General features: G+C 26.7%; 1 protein-coding gene across 2 annotated transcripts in view; it reads right to left on the bottom strand.

Annotated features, from left to right (window-relative positions):
- The window catches only part of LOC114125258 (neurotrimin), a 161,271-nt gene extending 136,095 nt beyond the window's left edge, over window positions 1-25,176 (bottom strand). The window contains exon 1 of one of the 2 annotated variants that reach the window (XM_050203480.1): window positions 24,978-25,176. In XM_050203480.1, the coding sequence (XP_050059437.1) occupies window positions 24,978-25,071 (94 nt within the window). In that variant the 5' untranslated portion in view covers window positions 25,072-25,176. The remainder of the gene's footprint in view (window positions 1-24,977) is intronic. The other variant, XM_050203479.1, reaches the window with a different exon arrangement.
- Between the last annotated feature and the right edge of the window lie 846 nt (window positions 25,177-26,022).

A 26,022-nucleotide genomic window follows, 5' to 3' on the forward strand; every position in this document is an offset into this window, starting at 1 on the left:
AGTTTTTAGCAATATATACGCATCATGTGCAGACTGCATAGATAATAATATATAGGTTGCCGTTTTACAATGTTAAAACGTCTATACTATTAGTATAATACTCGTAATGATAATTTTCGATCGGAAAGTTGATTTTACGGGCTAATAAGTACACCGACGGTCAATACGCAACGTCGGAGCGATGCCGTGTGGAGGATGATACCACGGATGATCGGAGCGAGCCCTCGACGCCGGCAAACAGAGCAACTCTCTTCGACTTCTGTACACACATATTGTACAATAGTAAATACAATATATTATATTAAATGCGCGTGTTTGTGTGTGCATGCCGGAGAGGGAAATATGGCAAAATACAGAATGGGAGGTAAGAGTGTGCTAGATTTGTTTATATAATAATAATAATAACAACAACAGAAAACGCAATACGACTACAGTGTTCCTCGCACCGGCAATGATATATAATACATAATTGGCTCATTATCCGCAAACCATTCGGAAGTGGCGGTGGGAAATAGCACGCGCGGTATACGCGTATTATACACACACGCACACATCGAGTATAACCCTCGGGGAGCAGTAAAACCTCCCAGTTACCCGCGCCGAGATACCAGCCAGGATCCCTATAACCGGGCATACCCTGATATTTTTCTCGGTCCAACAGACAACCTCTTAACGGTTCGATTCGCTTATAATAACATAATCGCCGGTGCACGACGTTAGACCTTTTTACAACAGTATATAGGCGTAATAAAATAATACATTTTATTATATTATATAATATCTTTACCAACCGATTATAATATAATGGTCGAGGGGTTCGCCTGGATCGTAGTTGAACGATTCATGGTCAGGAGAGGGATATTATAATAGTACTGTGCTTAGTGTTTTAGTACTGTCACGGTATCCTCGTCTCACCACAGATATTTGAATGAAACGTTAAAACTAAAAGATACACGAAAATAAAAAAATTTAGTCCAAAATCATTGTTTGTACTGGTAAAATGTTTTCACAGATCTATGTCGATCTTACAAATTCTAACGGCGCACTTAATTTTGTGATTACTATAAACTGAAAATGTGTAATTTTTCAAATCCACCAGTCGTCTCTATATAATATACCGTGTATAGAATATTTTAAATGTACTTTGATACAAACAAATATAATACTTCTAACGTTTTATTTATATTATTTTAACGTTGTATTAACGGACAAGATAATAATTACAAAAATGTAACTATTGTTTGGGTGGCTGAAAATTTTTACTGTATAAATGAAAATATGAGTTTTTTGAAATATGGAATGGTGATATATCATTATTTATTCACAATTATAACCATATACTAAGTAGGTAGTTAGCCTGTCGTAAATAAATTTATTATTAATATTATAAAAATAATTATATACAGTGTAATATACATTTATTTGAGTACGCGTCCTTACTATATATTTTACCCTAACCGTATTCTTTATCATCTCCCGCAAATTTTACATAATTTCTTCAAAAAAATATTCATAATATATTTTTGTATGCCGTCAGTTTGTAGTCGTTACTTTGAAGAATTGAATGAATAAACACAAACACATAATTGGAGATGACAATAACGTCATTGTGATCTTATTTAAGTGTAAAACCTATAAAGTCTTTGTTTATTATTCACTAATACCTTTAAAAAAAACCAGCATAATTATCGTACTACAGCTGGCTCACAGTCTGAAATATGTATTAATTTTTAATAAGATATTTAAAGTTAATTGTAAAAACAATGATAAATGTCATTTTTTATCACGCTTTTGCTTTCGAGAATAATTCGAACCTAGAAAATCATCTATACCAATAAATTCAATTGTTTAGTGTTGTGAAATATTTGTTTATTTTAGTGCTTTAAGTGTCCTTCCTGTTAATTTTTATTAAATGTTCCACAAAACATCGTAATTTATTATTAAGTGTTCGCTACACTCCGATTCGTTATATTATAATAATTTGCTGTTATACAAATTAATATAATAGTATTAATACAGCATAATGTCAAATGGCTGATCAATAATAATCAGCACGTATTCGACATAATCGACATTTGAATAGCAAAGACTGTTTATTTCCATCTAAAAAAAAATGTACAAAATAATCTTAAACATTCGACAATTCAAATCGTATACAGAAATTGTTTGCAAAGAAATTATCTTCCACCACTCTACTACAAAGTTTTTCATCAAATCGCACTCGTAACGAGATTTACTCAACTACTTACACCGAGACAGAAGTATACAATACAATATTGTGCGACAATGTTATTCAGAAATGAAAATGTAATCGTCATTATGCAAAATAGATTAAAACCATCGACAATACTTTAATATTCAACTAAACCACCTTCTTGTGCAGAGTATTTTGCAGACGAATTAAACTATTTTCCTTATGAAATACCTATTGTAATTTTCTATTGATTATTAGTGAAAAAAAAGTTGACACGATTCTCGATATTATTTTTATTACACAAAATGTAATAAGTACTTGAATATCCAATATGAATATAATATTTGTACAAAAATTATTAATACTGTCTACTGCAGTGTGCGGCGCAAGTCTATTACTATAAACTATTTTACTTCTAACATTTTTTTTTGTTCATGCTTTATAGAATATTATGATGAAATCCCGCTCTATAGAATAAAAGACAAACTTAGTACTTACTAGTATGTTTAAGTATATGAATACATCATAAGACCGAGTAACAAAATTGATAACACATTCAAAACCAAATGAGACGATTTTTTTAAAATTATTTTAACAAGTAATAAACGACGTATGTAAACTTAAAGACTTTAATAACTAAACAGATACGTATTTAACAATATAAATACATAGTTTCAAAAAACTATTCGAAGGCAGGTAGATACCACAACTACAGTAACTAAACTATATTTTACTATTTTTCTACTCTATATAATACCTTAAAATATATAAATAATTAGTACTTTTCGTGATATTCAATTTAATTCATAATAATAGGTTATAAAATATTATATATTATATAGTTTTTACATAATATTAAATTACTATATATTTATGGTAAAATATCATGTACAAAGCGTGAGTATTTCATTTTCTACATGTCTGAGAATTCACATTTTACCTGTTATAAATTATAATGTTGCAGGTTTATCATAATAATATATATGTTGATACCTATTATATAAATCTTTTTTTTTCAACTCCGAGTAACCATTAACACTTGTTCCAGTAGAAAAAGCTATAAAATATTTCAGACAAAAACTTTTAAAGGTGTAAACGATCGATATAAAAAAAAGTCGTCCACAGGGATTAAAAACAAATCTAAAAAATATAACTATTGTCATGATGATATTCCCCGGACAGCAGTTTTAAAAAGCAATATTTTATACGGACCATATAAAATATCGTCGCATACGTATCACAGCATAGTAGGTACTTATATAATATCATCTATATAAGCTTCACTTAAATAACCACATTGTTTTGGTTATTATGAGTTGTTAAAATTAAATTTATTTATTATCTGCTCTCGATGTTATATTTTTCAGATTTATATAATATTGCATAATATATAATATCATTATAAATGTACGAGTATACTAAGTAGAATCATAATTTTAAATTAAGGACCATGATATTACAATGGTCAACATTTCAGGTGTTATAATAATATTTTAGGTGTGAATAGCTTCTATATTATTTGACTTACAATTTAATCAAAATAAAGATTTTCTTTAAACAAAAATAATTCAAAATGTTTTGATTTTTCAACAATACTATTTATACAATATTTAAAACAAACGAACATTTTACGTTTTACGCATTAATTATACAATATCATTATTCATATTGTATATAAACATTAAACATGCACAAGACACACATACCTAAGTGGATAACAATTAGGTCTGCGATACTTTAATAATATACGGATGTTAAGTATGGCGCAAAGTCGAATAAAAAAATTGTACGTTGTATACATGTGATCGCGAAAAGATTCGTTCGTTCCGTTGTCGTCGGTTTCCGGAAACTCCGAGTGAATGCGATTATGCTTCCGGTTGTCGGATAAAGGAATAAAATATGTCAGCAGGTCGCCACAAATGCACGATCGTAGAGACTCGAGTATAAATATATATATAAATGCTCATCGTTCTCGTGTCAACACTCTTATAACGCCAAGCACGAAAAGTCTCTTCTTTTCCTATATTATCGTTCTATCTTATAGTATATAATATATATTTTATTTTTTTTTATTGTAAGTATGTATATAGATATTGGTATTTGGTATGTCCGTATGTATGCTGTGCAGTCAATAAATGTATATGTATAGGTGAGTTTATTTTTTAACAACTTTACGTTTTTCTTGAAATATAATTTTTCTATTTGATCGAGTGTTACAGGAATCATCTTTTTATTATTATTATTATTATTATTTCATCAAAATACATCATTTTAATAAACACGTAGTTTTAAGTACTTCTATACATAGTATATATTCTGCTATAATATTTAGTCATGATGATTTTTTTAAACAAAAAACAATCATGATTATTTCAAAAACAAATAACATTTAAAATAAAATAAAATATTTTCACTATTTTTATCACAGTTTTTACTTTTTTTTAAATGAGAACATATATTTTTTACTTTACATACATACGGTATTTCATAGAATACAAATCGAATTACAAATGAGAAAAAAATTAGTTACATAACTTTATAAGTATTATTGACATACCCGTGATCTTATTCGTTAATTTAGGAAGGGTGAAACTATTTTCTCATTCAAGACACTTAAAATTTAACGCGAGTTGCTTTTTATAATGGTTAAAATAATTAATTTTGAAAATTTAACATCCACAATGTCAAGTTCAAATTTCGGCAATGAAATTGATATTTTTAATTAATTTACTTATTTTAACTTTTAAATTTATTTTATATATTATATACAATATACATATATACTTATACATCAAAATAATTTAAAAATATTCTGTAAGTATCTGAATATGAAATTAAAAATGTATGTTGTCATTTTCATAACAATTGCGATACAACATAACATTTCAATAGTACATACATTTATTAAGAAAATAAGTGTATTTAAAAAAAACATCATATATATATAATTTAGACTTACATATTAAAACAGTAATGCGTACTATTGCGTGTAATAATTTCTCTATACCGGCGTGCACATTGCATATAAAAATCTACAAAATATTTGCATATGAATATTAAAATATCTACAAAATATTATGCATGTACACATGATTTAATAAATTATAGTGATTTATATTTAGGTCTAGAAAATATAAATATTTTTTTAATTGAAACTATATATTATTATTAACGTATATTATAACGATTACTATAGCAGAGGCTTAGATAATATTTACATTCAGCACGACTTTTGAAAATATATTCCACCCCGTTCAAAAAACAAACATTTTATTTTTAAAAACAGTTAATTTCTAAAACTGTTAAAACAAAATATTGTATATAAGCTTCAAAAACACTAATTAAAAATATATTAATTTTCCAAACTCCATCATAAGGATTGACTATCCAATTTGTGCGGATTTCCGTAGTTTCACAGATTTTACCTTTTTATTTCATCGCAAAACGATTATAATAATACATGTGCGATTCTCAAATACAACTGATGGTATCGTTGTACCTATATTGTATAAACAAAACGCTCAATATTTGTTCAAGTAAAAAAATACGTTAATGATTTTACACCCAAATACACATTGCACATTACACCCTGTCCACGGCCATCATTTGTTTTCTCCCCTTTTGGGAGAACGTTCACCGCCGTTTATGTTTACTTTTAAAACGCTGACGATTTTTCGGCAAACATGCTCTCACGCATGCACGCGTGCATTAACAAGAAAAAAGAATACCGTAAAATACAACACAATACTTGTGGGTATTTACCTATAACCATACTATATTACGTAGTATTTGGTATATTATACACTATTGTAATAAACATAATGCATATGTATGTACTATGTGTATATTATATTATATAATATGAATAATGATATAAATATCATAATTTTTATTTAATATTATCCAAGTCAGTATGATGAAACTAAGTTAATAAAATAATTTATATCTCAATATTAGTTATTAGATATTTTAGTAGTGTTGATTTTACATAAAATAGATTAATGAGGCGAATAAATTAAAAGAGTTTTGAAAAGAGCAGAAAGTAAAAAAAAAACACAATACTATAAATGTCGACAAAAGGGGATGCCGATGGTGTAATAGTGTAATTTGCAGCTGTTAATGCACAGTTGTTAAGAATTGTATAAAAATGTTGAATTTTATTTATTGTGTGATTTTTGCTTTGAATATTTTTGTGTTTTAAATGTTTATACTCATTATGCGAGTATATGACAAAGTATGTTTAATATACTGATGTATAAGATACGTGTTACTAATTTGCTAATTACAATTTACAACTATTTTCTATTCTTATTTCATATGCTTTTGAAACATAAAATATATTTAAAAAATGTAAAACTAAAATACAATCATCTTTTTTAGATATATCTGCAAAAATAAATTAGCAAACTAATTGTTAAATTAGTTTTATTATTTAAATCGATTATTATTATATTTGTTTTATATATTACATCGGTAAAAGCATTTCAAATTCGATTAAAACGAAACGAATTTTCCAACTTTATAAACAGGAGATTTAAAATTAAACTTTAAAATTGAATACACGGTTCAAAATCTGTACTAATTACTAATAAAATAATACTTTTACATTTTACAAAACGCAGAAAACATTAATGATCCATAAGTATATATAAGTATATTATATAAATATGTGAACTTGTTGTTCTTTATTAAAAATATTTAGGCAATGTGCTCTACTGCACAATATATACTCTCTAATAATTGACCAAATCACATTCTAGATAGAACCCAAAATTATCATATTCAAAAGCCGAGAAACGAGCTGGCCGTTTAATAATTTGTCTACTGTTGTTGGTGAATGATTCGTGCGATAAACGACAACCGTAAGATGCGATTTACTCAAAAGTCGCCACCGGCATTATAGTACAATATCGGGATTCTGAGTACACTCACGTGTTATGGTTTAGTTTCCAGGTAGGATTATTGAACGGTTTAAGCGGACGACACAACGTCTATAATAGTGTATAATAATTTACAGGCCCAGCATTATTGTCATAGTTATTATACATCGGATGATCTGTTTACAACTTGATACGTGCAATTTCTTAATTGATTTCTGTGATTCAAAAAATATATAGGTAAAATTTCATTTGAAAAACTCGCCATCGCATTGCATTTTTACATTTATAAATTAGAGTTTTGGCATTTACGTAATGTCTAATATAATATAGATAGTGATTTTTAGTTTCTTATTTGTATTTTATATTTAATAGAAACATAGGGAGAATTCGATGGATAGAGAAGGGGATGATTTGAATGTATTTAACACAGTCAGTTTTAAAATCGACACCCTCATAATTTGCACGTTAATTAGTTCGTATTTTATATTAATAATATGTTTATAATATGTACGGTACAGATACATAATAATATTATACATTGTTATTGAACAATGAATGTGGTGTATGAAATTGAAATGTGTGTAATCCTTGATCTTAACTGAAAAATAGGGGCTTCAACACACCGAGTTTTTTTATTGAAATTGTGACCCTGTTGAAATATGACTATAACCGCTAATACTTCGATTCTTATCTATAAACTGAAATTCACATAAACAAAAATATATTGCTTGAATACAAACTAATATATCACTATTTTCAGGAAATCATTCTACTTTGAAATATGAAATATGGTGTTTCCATTTAAAAAACTGTTCAATTTCACTCATTTTTTTTTTCAAAATCACAAAAAATTATTGATAAAATAATATTATTGTCTGTAGATAGTCATAATGGGCCTCAATTGTAAAATATATGTTTATATTAAACTTATATTTTTATATTTAAAACCAATGTAGTATGGTACTATATTAGTGTGTGCCAGTTTTTAAATTAAGCTCATTATATTAAAAGAACTTTGAGCAACTTGTGAAACAGTTTAAAAAATCGGTGCGAAATACAACAATAAACGTCACACTATACCAATTTGGCGTTGCAATATCTTCAGTTATAAATGTAATAATAACAATGATAATGATAATATTATCATTACGACACGCAGACGCTTGACAACAACGATAACGACAATGACATTAATCGTGTTTATATTTTGATTGGCCCGCAGTATAATACGATTCACAAGTGTTGCACTATTATTATTATCAATGTTATGCGGATACGAAAATATTTTCGAAACACGATTTTATATCCACCAGTATTGTATTAGAACTGAACATTTAAACCGTTTCGACGATCTTCCCAAAAATAAGCACGCTAGACTACAACTATTATTCTAAAACCTTATCGCCTCATTTTCGTACAATTATTGGTTGACAAGTTAATATTTAATTCTGTAACCTTGTATATAGATTATAGGTAGCCATGACTCATAATTTTTTTATATAATAGTAAAATATTAATCAATTTACATTTATTAACTTTAATAATAATTTATAAATTTTTGTTCGCAAAATAATAAGTGTCCAGATAAAGACTGAATCCCGTCATGTTTTGATAAACCGCGAATCCCATAACTAACATAATACATTATCGCATAATATGCATTATTGTAATACAATTTCCATTTATTAAACTAAAACAAGAACGCGCGACTTACACTGCACGTAGCCAACAACTCTGTTAACTGTTTATCAATCGATATGTATTAAATATGGAGTGAGTTCAGGGTTATTAATCAATTCCATTATAATAATCGCAATAGAAGATAATCCATGGCTAGAATTTAGAATTTTTATGTCCGAGTGTACATTATATAAATATATAAGTTCATTGTACATTATCGTCTAATTATAATAATATTATATGTATTATATAAATATTTATTTTAAGTTAATATAATATAATGTGAAATCGTGTAGTAAAAATATCAAAGTATTAACTTCATTGTTGAAAATTACGTGAATATTCAACGTAATAGAGATAATAATGTCACACGCCGTTGTATAATACACAAAATAACGTTTAATTATGTATGGATGATAATGAAAAAAAAAACTAATAATAAAAGTTTTGAAAATACCAAACTACAACTTCAATATTATAATAAAATATTTATACATGATCATATAGATATATGTATATTTATGTTGTTAAAATTATATTCACGCATATACGGAGTGTAAAATATTTTGTTTAATCTAGATTTTATATTTGCTCGTTTACAGTGGCAATTAAACTTAAAATGAAATTAATTCTGTTTAAAAACTCATCAAACCCAGAAACTGAAGAAAACGTATAATAAGGATGAGCATTTTACTTTCAAAAACTTGCCGTTTATGTTTGCAATTAATTCATATAGGTATATATATATTTATATTTATTCATCATAATTCAGGACAAACCAAATATTAATAAAGTATGTTTCTATAATTCTATAGATTTAAATATTTTTGTATTTAAAAAGAAAAGCGACTGATTTAAAAATAATTTACACTTCTTAGTCTGTAAATATTTACTACATTTTTATTTTAAAGTTGTTTGCCAACTCATATATCTGTAGCAAATTATAATTCAGTGATTGAATTTAAATGAAAATATTTGATAAAAAACAAAAAAATATCTTTTGGACAAACTCACATTTGCGGGGTATAAAGTTTTACTTCAAGTAGAAAATGTTTTTAATATTACGAATTAATTGAAAATTAAATTGGTGAATGTCGTAGATTTTACGTAAAATTTGGTTTTTACTACATTTATGACACAAATAGAAATTTCACAGTTGTATACAAAATATTATTAAATAATGTAACATGCTGTAGTCTATATTAAATATTTCAATAACTAATCGAGAAATATATGGTTTTAAAATTACGTATTATTTTTATTTTGGTATTAATTACATTTTCTTTCAACAATATCTCGACTACAATGAGTATTTAAAATGTTCCATTTAACTATTTATATTGATTAGGCATCAATTCTAAATTTAAAAAGTAATTTTATCTCCAATATTTATTGTAATTGATAATATATTTTATGAATATATTATTTATGTTATCACCGTAGGTTAATCGTATACGGACGTACAGTACTTGGAAATTTATAATTGCATATGCTAATCGTACCTACATGGTTGTTTATAAATGGCGACTTCTTAGTGGTAATTAGTCAAACTATATAATATAATGTAACTGGTTATCTGTATGAACCAAAATACAGTTAACAAGGACCGTGAGATTCAAATGATAATTGACGACTAGTTTACGGTTAAAGGTTGGAAAACATATAGTCGTTGAAATTGTAAAAAAGCTTTTAAGAAGAATAAAAGCATAGTGAAATATTCTGCATATCTGTGCAGATCACAATCACGGGTAATGGTATAAAAAGAAAAAAATGCATTCAATCGTCCCCTATAGCTGCATGCGGATCAACTAGGGATCATCACCCAACACGCACGGCGGTCGTTATCGTATATTTCGCGATAACACGTCTCGAAGTATGAACTTTGGCATTGTTTTACATTTTCACCCAACCTTAAAGAAAACTACCGAGCTGTTAATATTTACTTCGTGTCGCACAAAACTCGATCGAAATTATTCGTACGAATTAAGTAGGTATTCCCTTCGTAACCCCAATCACACGCTACACACCGCTACACACGCACGGCCACTGTACACTAAAATATAGGGAGGTACCTATAACAGCGGCAAAACACTACGCGAAGAATCCAAAGAATTCGTCGTCGTCATCGTTTGGTTATAACAACGCTTAAACCGTGCAAATTGTACCGAATTCCTTAAGTTAAATCTACAACCACTGTGATCGTATATTGGTCTATCACGTGGTAGTAGGTTAAGCGATAATGGCGGCTGTACGTACGCGGTGTGTTTCATAACACGCAATAATAATAATGATATCACATACTTTGCCTACGCCGTAATATCATAACCCTCGGTCGGTTGGTTATTCGAATATTGTGCTTAATGTACCGGTTCGCGCCAGAGTATATACTTACACAACAACAATAATAATATTATTGTTATATTATCGTACACGGCGGCGCCGGCAGCAGTGAGACGAGCTGTGGTGATATGACATATAACTACAAAGGACATGAGTTTAGACAGGCATGTTCGAGCCATTTTTTCTCTTGAATAATACAATTATTCAAAATATGATTTTTGAAATTTTTAACTTTAATTTCAAATCATATTTTCAAATGCTTTAGTTTTTTTTTTTTTTGTACTACTTAAGGACTTAGAAGTTCCCAATGGAGACATAAGCTTTCATTTTCAGATAACAACCCTTATACTGTAAAATATTTAGTGGCTAATTTTTCTGAAAATCTCGAATCCTGATGTATAAAAATCAAAATATAAACGAACATATGTTTTTTGAGTTATTTGACATTGTATAATTATTAAGGATATACCAAAATAAGGTAATCTATAAGGTATGGGTTCATAATAATGTATTTAGAAGATATGGTAACTATAAAAATTATAGTGATCAATAATAATTATCAATCAATCAAAAATTATAGTTTATAAAAATAGCCCATGTAAACTAATCATTACAAAAATACTAAATATTACAACTAATTAATTTTTTGTTAACCTATTTTGAAAGACTATAAACATTTATAATGAAAAACTACTCGTTCGAATTTTGAATAGATACAACTTTTTTTTTAAGTTATCCACACAAAATAATTTACAGTAAAAAAGGGGATTTTTATTTAAAAAACAGAAATTAATATAACAATAGGACAATAGTATCCTCCTTATAATAGTAGATAGGTAGTAGGAACAAAAAATCTCTAGAATTTTAAAATGATGTCTTTAAGTATATTTAAACATTCTAAAAATCAGAATAATAATAAATTCATTACTAAATAAAAAATTTTAATGAGCGTGCTTGGTGTATTACCCTAATTAATATGTATACCGCGCGCGTGGATTTTATCGATAAATGTTTTCCAAACTTCTCCAAGTATCTATAATAGATTAAGTAGTAGGTACATAATATACATATATATCGGTACATATAAAATGAATCGAAAACAATGCGGCGTCGTGTTAATAATTACTACAAGATGAGGATCGACGCAGATCGCCACCGGATGACCGACGGCCGGTCCGGTGCAAGCCCGACCGGACGTAAACAACCTCTTTTCACCGCTTCCGAACCATTCAAATCACGCCGCCGTCAATAATGCGTATACGCTTTTGTACACATATACATAGGGACTCGCGACTGTTATTATTATAATTATTATTGTTGTTGTTGTTGTTGCTTCGTTTTACATATTATTATTACTATTATACATGAGCCATATTATATAATACGTGTGAGTTGTACCGACCGATCGTCCGTCCTGGTATTATTATATTCGCACGTGTTTCCGTTCCGACGAAATTATACTACAGATGTAATGTTATATTATTATATTGTACAACATTGCAGTGTATACGCTACCGGTGCGAAGCTGGTAACTCGCGTATATATTGTTGTTTTCGGTCGTACGAGACGATAATATAATATTAATATTATATTGTAAAGCGATGGATCGTACGTGCAAATGTCGAAACGGCGTAGCGTATTTCAAAACATCCGCGACCGTAAATCTCAATCTATATCGGGTATTTCAACGAGTACATTCGCACCTCCGTGTTTTCATTTAACAATGAATTTATTCAAATTTTTATTCGTGCGGGAATCCTTACACATTATGCTTAAGAACAATATTTTTAAATTCGTTAGCTTTATTATACTACTTATGCAGTGTCCATTGATATTAAAATATTTTTGCTTAAAATACAAGTCTTAAAATCTAGTTTTACTAAATTTTTATAGATTCATATTAATTACTATAATTTTCAACTCAACATAAAAACCACCGTACCTTCCAAAACGATTAAGTTTCATGAACTTAGTATCCTTAGTAAGTATTCCAATTTAAATAATATTTCAAAAACTACTTGTTCGAATTTTGATTTTGACGCGTTAACATTTTAATAATAATTGTCTACACTAAATAACTTATTATAGAAAAAGAAAGTAAAGTAAGAAGTTGTACTATCTCCATGAGATAATTCCTTAAATACCTAGAACAAAAAATCTGATTTAAGTATTTTAGAAAATTCCGAAAATCAAATTTTGAATAATTGTATTATTAAAAAGGGGTTAGCCTGCTTGAAGAATCACTTTATATAATATAATTATAATTATTGTTTCCACGGAAAACGCGTATCTGCGGCAGATTAGCGATCGCCGCCTACACACGGTACCGTAATGTTCGAGGAGACCCACATCCGGTTTACGCGCCGAACCGTACGCATCACGTTTTCAACTAAGGCGCTTAATCCTCACGTAAACTACACGAGCACACGCCGCGTGTTAATTTCTAATAATTATAATACATGTTATTTAATATTATAGTGTGGCCCCCGAGGATATCGGCAGTTCATGATTCTTTGCGATTTTAATTGTTGTTTGCCGTTTTTGGATATGATATTCTACGCTGCAATGATTCCGAAACAACCTACTCATAACTGCTCTTGAAACAGCGTATATATTTCTATACTTATAATGTCGACACTTGACACACCGTGTGTCAACTGTTGGAACCGCATAACACAGTAATGTTAACAATGCAAAAAATATTCAAGATTTCGTGACTTTAATTTTTAATAATTATTTGCAACTATATTTGTTTACTACTGCAAGATTTAAGAGAAGAAAATTACAGGAACAAAAACATACATTATATTGTTGTTTCTGGCAATTCTTTAAATATTAAGAAAAATAATAGTTTCTTAAAATTAAAATCATTGTTATTTAATATATTATTATTATAAATAACACCATGCGACTTTAGTTAATGCTAGATTAGGTTAGACTCAACTTAATTTAAAAATAAAATCATAAAAGCTCAAATAATTACATAATTAACACGAAGTTCATTATTTTTTAAAACAAAATCAGTTTAGTCAATTCAGTTTAATTCTTACTGTTAAATTTCTTTTGAACAAAGTTTGTCTATAACGATATAACATTTACGAGTATTTTGCTAAAATTCCCAAAGGGTAACATTTCCAATCGATTAATATATACTGTCGAACGTTATAGAACTTAATTATTTGATCATAATTTGTTAGTTTACACAAACTTAATAAAGTTTTATAGTTTTGAACTTTCAAATCGTTTTAAAATTTTTTAATTAAATATCAAAAATAATCAGTCATTTATAAAATATATATTTATCTTTTGATTAGATTTATATAGACATAAGACTATACGCCTATTAAATTCTTCACATTTTTAATAAAAAATGTTATATGTGAATTTTATATATATATTTCTTTTTATATTTGTACGTATATATATAATTATTACATAATATATATATATTATATAATTTTAAAAAATAATTACAATTTTAATATTAATTTATTAATAACTATTGATTGAACAATTTGTAGATAGAGTGTCAAATTATGTCAAAACTGATAACAAGATTTTATCTTCTATTTTTTGAAAAACGACTAGTAGTGGGTAGCTGGTTGTTCGTATAATTAATAAAGGCAATCCTGTTAATAACTGCAGGGAAAATGTATCGAAAAAAATGTATATTGCAGACTTGTTAAAATTTTTAAGAATAAAAACGATTTATTAGATAAAAACACTATAAAACAAACTAACCCTTTTTAATTTTAATATTATATTCCAATTTTTTTAAAAGCAAAATATACATTATTTTATTCTATAACTTTTAATTTAGGAATACATTTTTTTCAAAACTTCAAAAAGCATGTACTTTTAGATTTTATCTTAATGAAACCACTAAATATATCCGAACAAATAAATTTCTTGGGTCTAATAATTCTATCATAGTCCGCCACTGACTAGGTATTTCAGTAAGTATGGCGTTATTCATAATTATTTAAGTTAATATAAAGACTTATTACTGAAACTGCAGTTTATCTATATAATAATATGCAAGCAAAACATTATTTCTATGTAAAAAATATTTTACACACTATCCATTATCGATAAGTTCGGAAAAACCATTATAGAGACTTAATCGCCTTTCCCAGATATACCACTTAATAACGAATGGTCAACAAAAAATTATGCGTCATAAGATACTAAATTTTATGTATTAAATATTTTCGATTGAAGATATCGGAGCTAATCTAAATATCGCTAATAGACTTAATACAACACTTGAACAGTAGATATATGAATAGGAGCTCGATAAATGATAAATGATATATAATATAATGTATTATTTAAGGTGTTAAGTACCTACAAACGAATTTACTATTGTATTTAATGTTTTATTAACATTTAATAGATAATAAGAGTTAACTATGAAGAAATACGAAATAATACAAATAGATTGTGTTTCGAGATCATTTTCACTTCAATCATTTTATAAGCTCTAGAGACAATTCTATTATGTGTCCGTGTAATCATACTTCGCCCCACACGATTTTGACAAACTTTCATTTGAAACGTTGTTTTTATTTTTTTTTCTCCGAGCTTTTTCAAAAGTTACTATGAACTTTTAGAGTTTAGTTGGTTTGCCTACCTCAATTTACCAATTCGCGTACGATAAAAACAAAACAAATAAGATTTTCAAATATTGACAAAAAAAAAAAAACGTTTCCATTTCAAAATAGCAAATATACATTTTGTCGAACTTTTAGATCAAAAGTAATTTAATATGTGCATTTTTTATTTTTAAATAAAAAATAATCAAAATATTTCTCTTTCAAATAACGTAAATTATAAAAACAATTTTTTCGATATAAAATTTAAAATATTTTTTCCACATCGTTTTGTTGCTACTTCTACTATTTTGCTTTAGCATTTAGTTTGTTAATTCAAATATTTCCATGATTACCAACTAAAAAATAGATTTTTATTCTAAACTAAATTTTTACTGATTAAAATGTAAAGTGTCAATTAAAATTATTTAAAGAATTTAAAGAATAAATAAAACATGGCCATAAAATATTTAAAATGTTATTTCTTATTTAATTAATTTCCGGATTAATAACTGCACTCTCAATATCCACTTTTTAACAAACGTTGTACCAATTTAACTAAGGCACAGTGCCCATCATAAAAAATGACTGAAATTCAAATGCGTAAACAACAATCCATTACAATTTTAAGGTGCATAAGTGAATAATCGGCCTAGCATGGATTTTTTTATTGTAATAGACATTTAATGATACGGAGCATATTATTTTTATTATATAACAAACAACAAAATACATTTGTTGTGTATAAATTGTATATATAATATTATACAATACATAAACTAAATCTAGATTTTAGGAACGCATAATATTTATTTTTCCGATAGAAAAAATAACTTTTCAAAATTAAATACAAAATACGAAAATAGAAACAGGAGAAATATTTTATATGTTGATTATTTTATAAGTAGCTCTTTATAGGTATTGTAAAATACGGTATTCTATTGGTACATATATTTGAATTAAATACAACTTATACCTAGTCACTTTTTTTTGCTTTAAACTGAAATTTTTAAACTAGCAAAAGAGATTGAAAGAGCATGAAATTATACATTTGAAATTCCAAATTGAACAATTATAAAATTTTTAGTTAAAATATTTAGAATAAATGAGCAATTAACTAATCGCGTTAATAATATATAATCGTATTTAACTGTATTGAAAATTATATCAGTTGCCAACGTAATATATTATAATTTCCACAGTATAATCTGCTTTAAATACGCGCAATTTTGTGGGTTGGGAGGCTTATTTCTTCCCACTATGTTAGCACGATGTTTTTAACAAATAAAATCATTTTATATTACATAATAATTAATAATTATTTATAAATGAAATATTTGAATTTTTTCAATTTGATGAACATTTTTTTTCAACTTATCATACTATAACCTCAGAAATGTTTGTTTTAAGGCTATACTTTACACTTCTAAATTTCAAACGATTATGCTGCCACTTTTTTCGTCAGTTTTGAATTTAATATCATGTAAATCAATTACTTCACCTATATCTACATAGTACGCTTAAGCTACTTTGTATATTACGTTAAATTATACATACATATTATAATAGGTCACTTTTATTCCTAAAACATAAAAATATAACTATATCTATCCTAAAATACTATATGACGTCGTTAGAATTATATTTCGTTCTAATCGTTCTAAAAGCTTTAGTTGCGCATTTGGTTTACTTACATAATATGAATCGACGCATAGCGAAATGTACACAGCTCCATTCTCACAACTAATTTTTATTCAAAAGGCAGTCTTGCAAGAGATCATTACGTATTTTTAATTTTTCTTTGGTCATTTATAGTGATCAAATGGAAAAAATAATTGTTAAATTGCACGTGTTTATGTCTGAAAAAACGCGAATTACGACAAAAAAATAATGTCTGATTTCCTTTATAAATAAAACACAAATTTATAGTAGTTAAAAGTATGATATATTTTTTCTTAAATTAATATGGTCCATATTGTAACTGATATATTATATAAAATTCACGCGATATAATATATTGATGATTATGAAGAGATTTACTGAGGTCGAGAACGTCAAATTAAAAAAATTAAAACAGAAAACACGTGGGCAATTATTATGGAAAAATCGTAGACGCTATGAAGTTGTAAGCTATATTATATACACAGGCTTAAACTGCATGCAGAAAAGCGTCTTCCGAGAGAATCCATTGAGGTGAGTTAACTATAGGTATCTATATATCAAATACTATGCGCTTCTAAAATAAAATATTGGATATAATAGAAAATATATTATTCGCATTCGACATACATACGTTATAGTTTTTCCGCTTATAATAATGCTACATTTTACGTATTATATTTCGTAGTGTTTCAATATACATAGTACACATAGATATAGACATGATTCTCGTTAAAAATAGAGGCAAAAAAACGCACCTTGTTAAAAAAAATACTGTATACCAACCACTGGACAACAGTAGTAATGCCTAAGTCCATATATATATAAATATATATATATACCCATACATACATACATACATACATACATACATACATACATACATACATACATACATATATACATACATATATCATACAGGGTGAGCCAACCAATAATGCAGTTTTTTGTGTTATTTAAGCGTCCTGTAATGAAACAAATATATCTTTATCAAATGAGAATTTTCTGTCTTTTGATGTACTTAGTTCAAAATTTGAACGAGTAGTTTTAGCAGTTACCAAAATATTTATCTAAAAAATAATGGCTCTTAAAAATTTTTTACAAAAATATTAATTAGATACAATATTTAATTGGACTATTTTTACAATTTATAAATTTTGATAAATTAATATTAATTGCCAACATTTCCAAGCCTCCATAGATGTTAAGACTTCATTATCATGTACCTGTTATCTTTAGTGCAAAAAGTTAAATTATTCATAATTTACTTGTCAGTATTTTCATTTTGTTACATCAAAATGTTTAAAGAAAATATCCACTAAATAATTTAACGTACAAATTGAGTTTTTGTTTGAAAAGCAGAATATTATTTATCCACAAGACATTCCTTAACAGTAAAAAACCCAAACTATAGTCTAGCTCTAATACGTTTAAAAGTTACAAAAATTAGATTTTTAATAATAACAATATTAAAGAAAAAAGGTGTGAGCATTCTTGGGGAATAATAAAAACTAAATTATATAAATAGAAGTAATAAAAATATGAGTTCCCTATTTTGTCTACAGAGAGCAGCCAATGGCTATCTAAGTCAGCTTGACTCGCAACAGTACAAAACTTGAATATTTCTCTCGTGCAACGAAGATTGTTTAGAAAAAAACAATGACTTTTTAGACCTTAGGTAACACATATCATAAAGTGTAAACGAATAAAAAAAATAAAATAAAATTGAATAAAATCATCACCGTATAACTAACACATTATTCTTCACTTCGCACAAAATATTCAATGGTAATAATAACAAAAACACCTACCTATATATACAGTATTACCACTTAGTTGAGCAGAGAAAGAAAAATGGCCAATCTTTGTATCGATTTCGCTTTTTTATATAAATATTATTTATTTTATTATTGTTCTTTTTTTTAGAAAATAAACTATACGTATTAAATAGCTTTGAGGGTGAAAAGTGGAACATTTTCATAACCTAGAGCGTACAAATCCTGAGTACGTGGGAACTTTCACTCCTACACACCAATAATACTCATCACTAAGCGCGCATTTAACGATGTTAGAAAACAATCTTTATCGCACAAACTATACTTTATACGTTATAATATTACCACACAATGACACGTTTAGTAAATCTTATCAAAGACCATTTTTTGATTCCTATGTATGTGTTTATTGTATGGCTTTTCAATTTATTTAGTATTTTTTTTTTATGTATTAGAATTTGTATTGTTATTTCATCTTCACCAAATCAATACCTAAACTAAATTTGATGGTAAGAAAAAAATATACATAAAAATGAAAACTTTTCACGTTTAAATCGTGTTTTCAAATCCAATAGGAGGTATGGTGATACCTATAATCGTATACATAGCATGTAATATGTACTATTATTCTGTATATTGTTGTTCGTCTGTTTGATAAATAAGTAATCTTTTTTGGAAAATCTTGAAATCCTAAACAAAATACTTTACAAAAAGTTTTAATTTCGATTTTAAATTTGTAAGACAAATTAAATGGAAAAAATAATATGACCACGGGAAAAATGTATCTGAAAAATAATAAAGCTCGGACAGAAATTATTATTGTAGAGAAAATGTACAAATTGATTGAAGAAATATCAAGAACCTGTAGTAGAGCTACTATTACAGAATGAAAACCCTATTGACGAAGAAAAAAGTTTGATTAGTTTTCTTTCTTATTGTTTTTGTAAATTGTCTCCCCTTAAAATATGTATGCAAGAAGCTTAAACATTTTTGGTTAAACAGAAGCAACGCATAATATTTTATGTAAATAATATTTTTGATCCTGGAACAAGAAAATTATTGAATATGGATATTCTTGGGAAAATATATTTAAGACAAAAATAAGCTCCAAATATGTAGTAGTTAGTAAAGAATAAATAATTTGCAATCGGAAATTGAACTTGCATTAAAAAAAGAAATGTTGTAAGTAATTGCTTATTCAAGAAAATTATAAAATTAAATTAAAAAAAAACACTAACACCATTAATTAATATAGTCGACCTTTATATCGTAAAATTACATAGTATTATAATATTCTTGTATAAATTACTAATGATGGTAAAATTAAGTAAGTAATTATTGAAAGCAATTATTCCAATAAAAGAATATAGTCTATCAGTATCAGATGTACCAGTATCATGGGCGTAGGTAGGGGAGTGTTTTGGGTGTTTAAACACCCCCCCCCCCCCCGAAATCAAATCAAATATAAAACTATTTTAAAATAAATATTGTGAATTAAATTTAATGTATATCTAGACCAAAACCCCCTTTGAAAATATTTCCTACCTACGCCCATGACCAGATGTATCTATATAAGTATATACGCCAATTATAACTAAATTAAAGATTAAAAAAAATCAATCACATATGTTTCAATAATATTTTAAATATTTAACTATCAAAGTTAATATTTATTAAAATATTATTCTATAATTTCCAATAAACTATCAAAATATTTAAAAATTATAAATAATCGATTTATCATTCAAGTATCTATACTGAATCTATCTTGAATTATTAAAAAGTATTAAATATACAAAATAAGTTTTTTTATAACTGGTAATCAAAACAATAATTTCCTAACGGGTAGTTTCCCGTTTACTCACAATAATTTAACGTATTTTTTTTTTAATTCCAATTAAGTACATTTGTGTATAATTTTTAAACCAGAGAAAGATTTAATAAAATTTTTACATCATTTTTAAAACATGAAAACATGATTTAAGTATAGAAAAAAAATCAAAAATTAAACGATTCTTCGCCTTACACACAATTATATTGAACGTTGGTATAAAAATTTTAAATTTAATACATCTATTATAGACTATAATAGTGACCTCTATTCGATGACAATTAAAACTCCAAACCTATCATACAACAAAAAAACTTCCTTCTTTTTTTTTTTTTGTTAGATATAATAAATTAAAAAATCATTATTACAATTATCGAGCAATAATCGTGAAGATTTTATAAAAACTGTTCAAATATATTAAATTTGTTGAGTTAAGTAGTTATAATTACGAATGAAAAACTCCTATGATATTTACCAACATCTGAATATTGTAAAAGGTGGACAAATAATAAAAATATAACAAAACCAAATAAGGGAATCATATTTCTACTTCAATTCTTTCCAAGAAAATTTGCGTGTGCTAAAGATTCTAAAACAAAATATATGGACCTTACACGTATCTACAGAATTTCATGATAATTTATAAAAATATATATTGTTCAATATAATAAACACTGATATTTATTTTATAATACAAAACATGCCATGGGTATTACGAAAAAAAAAAATATCAGTTAAAATTAAACGTCCATAATATGGATAATAATATATCTAATATTAATTTAAATATCTACACTACTCATTATTTTGCTATATTATTTTTTTTTATAATTTTGTTTCGCCAGATTAACAATTAATTTATTATCATGACTATATACATTTAAATAAAGCACTGCTGAAAATTTCTGGATGTATATGTGTTGGCAACGTACAAACTAACCTACACAGCACGCATTTAGTACGTAGTATATACCTATGAATACTATATTACTGTATAACATATACCGTATACGTCATAAAATATTAGCATTGTTTAATGATTTTATAATAAATTTAAAAATAATTACGGGTTTTTTAAAACAATTATTATGTATAACACTATATAATATGATTTACATTTTGGTTTCGTCGGAAAATAATATTAAGCACATTTGCCACTTTCAAAAAACATAGTTGTAAAACTAATTATTCCATTTTATAACAAAAAAAATTATACTTATTTTGAAAATCATTTAATTTAAAATATATATATATATATATATATTATATTCATGTTCTATGCCTAGGTACTCTAAAATATTTGGTATTTAAACAACGTAATTTTGTTACTGAATATTATGTTTTTCAAATGATTCAGTTTGTATAACATTATATATACATAGGTATATAAAAATATAAAATTAACTATGATTTTGTTTTCCAATTAAATAAAATTATATGTTACCTGTTAAAGTAAAGGTAGACAGTAGATTCTATAAAACCACCAGATACTGATTTAGGTAAACCACACGTTGGCATACCACTGATGTAGGTATTTTAGAAATACGAACGTATACGACTAATTTTGAAGCACTTTTTGCTTTAACATTTATATTTTAAATGGGTTTACAATTCATTCTAATGCAGTTTATAAAAAGTGGATTCTTTTTTTAAAAATTATTATACCTAGAAATAAGAAATTTATTTTCATGTTAAATAAATTCCTATAAAAGAATTCAAAGTTTATATACTTTTTGGGGTTTTTCAGCTACATTCAATCTTTCAATCTTTTCACGTGTTGTAACTTGTTTATAACAGTAGAACAAAAAATTCAAAAACGTTCTCAAAAGTTCTAAAAAAATATCTAATAAAAGTCTAATAAATTTAACAGTCTAATTAAAACGTTATTTGAATCACTGAGTAAGACAAGGAAGTAATGAATTATATATACTTAATTATTAACACTTAATGTTTTAACGATTTATTTTTTTTATAAATGGAATCATCTTGCACCCGAAACATAATAATGTATACTATTATACTATATCGAAACAAAGTGTGAAGTTAATTTTGGTATTTTTAAAAAAACTATTGTAAGCTTAAACTTAATATTATTATTTATGCAAATACAGTTTGACTTCAACTATTTAAATCTCCATAAAACGTAATATTGGACTATACAATTTTTGGACATTAAAAAATAACGCAAGGTAAATAACAAATTATGGCGTTATAACAATAATTTTTTATCTTCTTGAGACCACTTGTCACTTAGTATATAACATAAAACATTATTTTTAAAGCTAACTATAATAATAATATATTGGAGATACGCAAAATTGTAAGAATAAACTATAGGATCTAAATTAATAATAACTATTATTATAATGATAAAATATTTCAAGTGATCTATGAAAAAACCATCATATTATCTGCTATTTATTTATTATTACTTTTCCTACAAAACTGAAAACATAATGTTAACTATAATAATATACCGCCATCATGAAATTGACCACTTTATAAACTGCGCAACAAGCAGTTGCAAATCAAATTAAAATGTCCGACATTATGATAAGTTATAGCTTTGATTTTACTCACATAAATAATAAATTTTAAAAAACCAGTAAAAGTAAATTACTGTTTAAAAATTACAAATATTTTGAATTATAATGATTTTTTAGTAAAAAAATATAAGTACCTATATTACTTAAATATTATGAATTTTATTCAAATCAGAAAAATAAATCTTGAACAATAATACAATAATGTGTTTCTTTATATCTATCGTCACCTTTTGGGATAATAAAAATACTCTGGTTTTGAATTTTAAGGGTGATCTTTGGTGGCCAATTACATCTAATTAGTACTTCTGGGAATTAAAAGTGTAAAGTTCGACATACTTTTCTTAAAAATTGGATAAAACTAAAAATAAATTTAAATCAGTAAAAATGCTTCATAATGTTTTTTATAAACATTTTTATAGTTAAATTTTGACAAAATTTATCAAAATCTCAAAAAATACAAATTATATTGCAGTTATAAATTTATTGACAATTTTCTGTTTATATATAATATTTAAAAATTTAATTCAAGGTTATTTATAAGTTTTGTAATCTTTATGTAAGAAAAAAATTCTACTGGAAAGTCAAGTTAAATTTTAGAACGTGATATTCACCCACATAATAACTATTTATACTCTAACGATTTTTGATTTTCTTTTTCAACTCATAAATGAATAACTATAGGTACTTTAAATTTTCATAAAATGTTTATATTATTATTTTCTATACCTGCAGGTATAATTTTAATAATATTTTGACTATTTTTAAACTATTTATAAAGAGTGGGAAATTATTCACTGGGTCAAAATTCTTGAATTTTTAATATAAGATTATATTAAGTTGTTCTTAAATCTATATAAATTTATCAATACATAGGAACAATATTTTATTTTATATGTAGGTATTTGAAATTAAAGTTTTTACAAAATTAAGAAAATGTACACTTTTATGATAAACAATTTATAAAATTCCACACTTAGTATAACTAAGGTATGATAAAATTTTCCTCTAAAGTTGTTCATATTACAACTAAAAAATTGAAAAAAATATACAAACACCATTTATATATATATATTTGTAGTAAAATTATAGAATAAATTACGTATTTTACCGAAAAATAACAATGTTATTTTTTTATAATTCAGTAATATAATCATTCGTGAAGACTTAAAATTTTTGCATAGTATGAATTTTATTAAAGACAATGAAATTTTCAAAATACGCAGATTAGTTTTAAGACATTATCTATTTATAGTATGTGAATCTATATTCACATTGTATTACAATATTTACAGTAAGGTATTATGAATTCATAAGTCAATAACAATAATATAATTTTGTATATACATATAACCTATACATCGATAATAATTAAATGAACCTACCACAATACTAAAAGTAAAATAAAAAGCTTTAATTGCTATTCAAAAAAAGAAAAAAACGCAGTATTTTCATAATTAATAATAATAGTAAATAGACTTACCGACAATAAGCTCCCCGCATAACGGCGACACGGCTGAAGCGACAACGAGTGCGATCGCGATCGCGACGAGCACATGCCCGGGACCGGTGTACATGACGATTCAGCAGGTCTGCACCCTTAGCGAAACAGGCGAGAACTGATGCCACGATGTGGTAGTCGCGTGTCTCGGCCGGCGCGGCGTGTATCGGGTGCGCACCGACGAGGGTTGTTGCTCCGCCGACGCCAGAAGTTTTTGCCGCCAAACGTGGTCCGCCGCCCGCCACCGCGCATCCGCCTATAATATAATAAACCCTTTTGCGATCACACCCCTTCGGCCACGCCGACATAATGAAGTCGTCGTCAAAACGTCCGATTCTCGTCGAAATTTTACCGTCACGGTGACGTATTAGACAACCACGATTATAACAATAATAATAACGACAATGTGTGTGTGCCTATTATTTATTATATAACACGGATACGTCTTTACCGATGACCCGCACACGCTGAGTAAACCGTTTTCTGGTTTTTCGGCACGTTCTGCTGACTACATTTTATGAATTTTACATATATTTAATATACGCCATACCTATATATAATACGGCGAGGACACATTTTATCAGACGTCAGCAGACGTGTGTCCGACGACGCGACCGCAAACTCTAATAACAGTAATAACATAATGTCGTACATAATAGTTCACGCGAGCAAAACGCATTCCCATCAAAATCGTAGGTACCTTTCCCTTTTTGGTCTATACGTTTATCCACCATACGACCGTATTCTATTTCACAAAAAAAAAGTTTTCGATTTTCTAAAAGACTCCATAAAATTAATGTTCATGATATTATATTATAGGTACTGCAGTGTACACTATGCATATTTAATGATCAAAATTTTCAAATATCAAACAATCGGATATAGGTAAACATAAGGTATATATTAAAACTTTGAGGACTTCAATCTGAAACTCGTTTTACGCATATTTCAATCGCGATAAATCAAGTTGAAGTTTAGCATTTAAGATTTAAATTTCATAGAAAACCCGTCCAAAACGCATCATATA

The sequence above is a fragment of the Aphis gossypii genome, chromosome 3, assembly GCF_020184175.1.
Source record: "Aphis gossypii isolate Hap1 chromosome 3, ASM2018417v2, whole genome shotgun sequence".
NCBI lineage: Eukaryota > Metazoa > Arthropoda > Insecta > Hemiptera > Aphididae > Aphis > Aphis gossypii.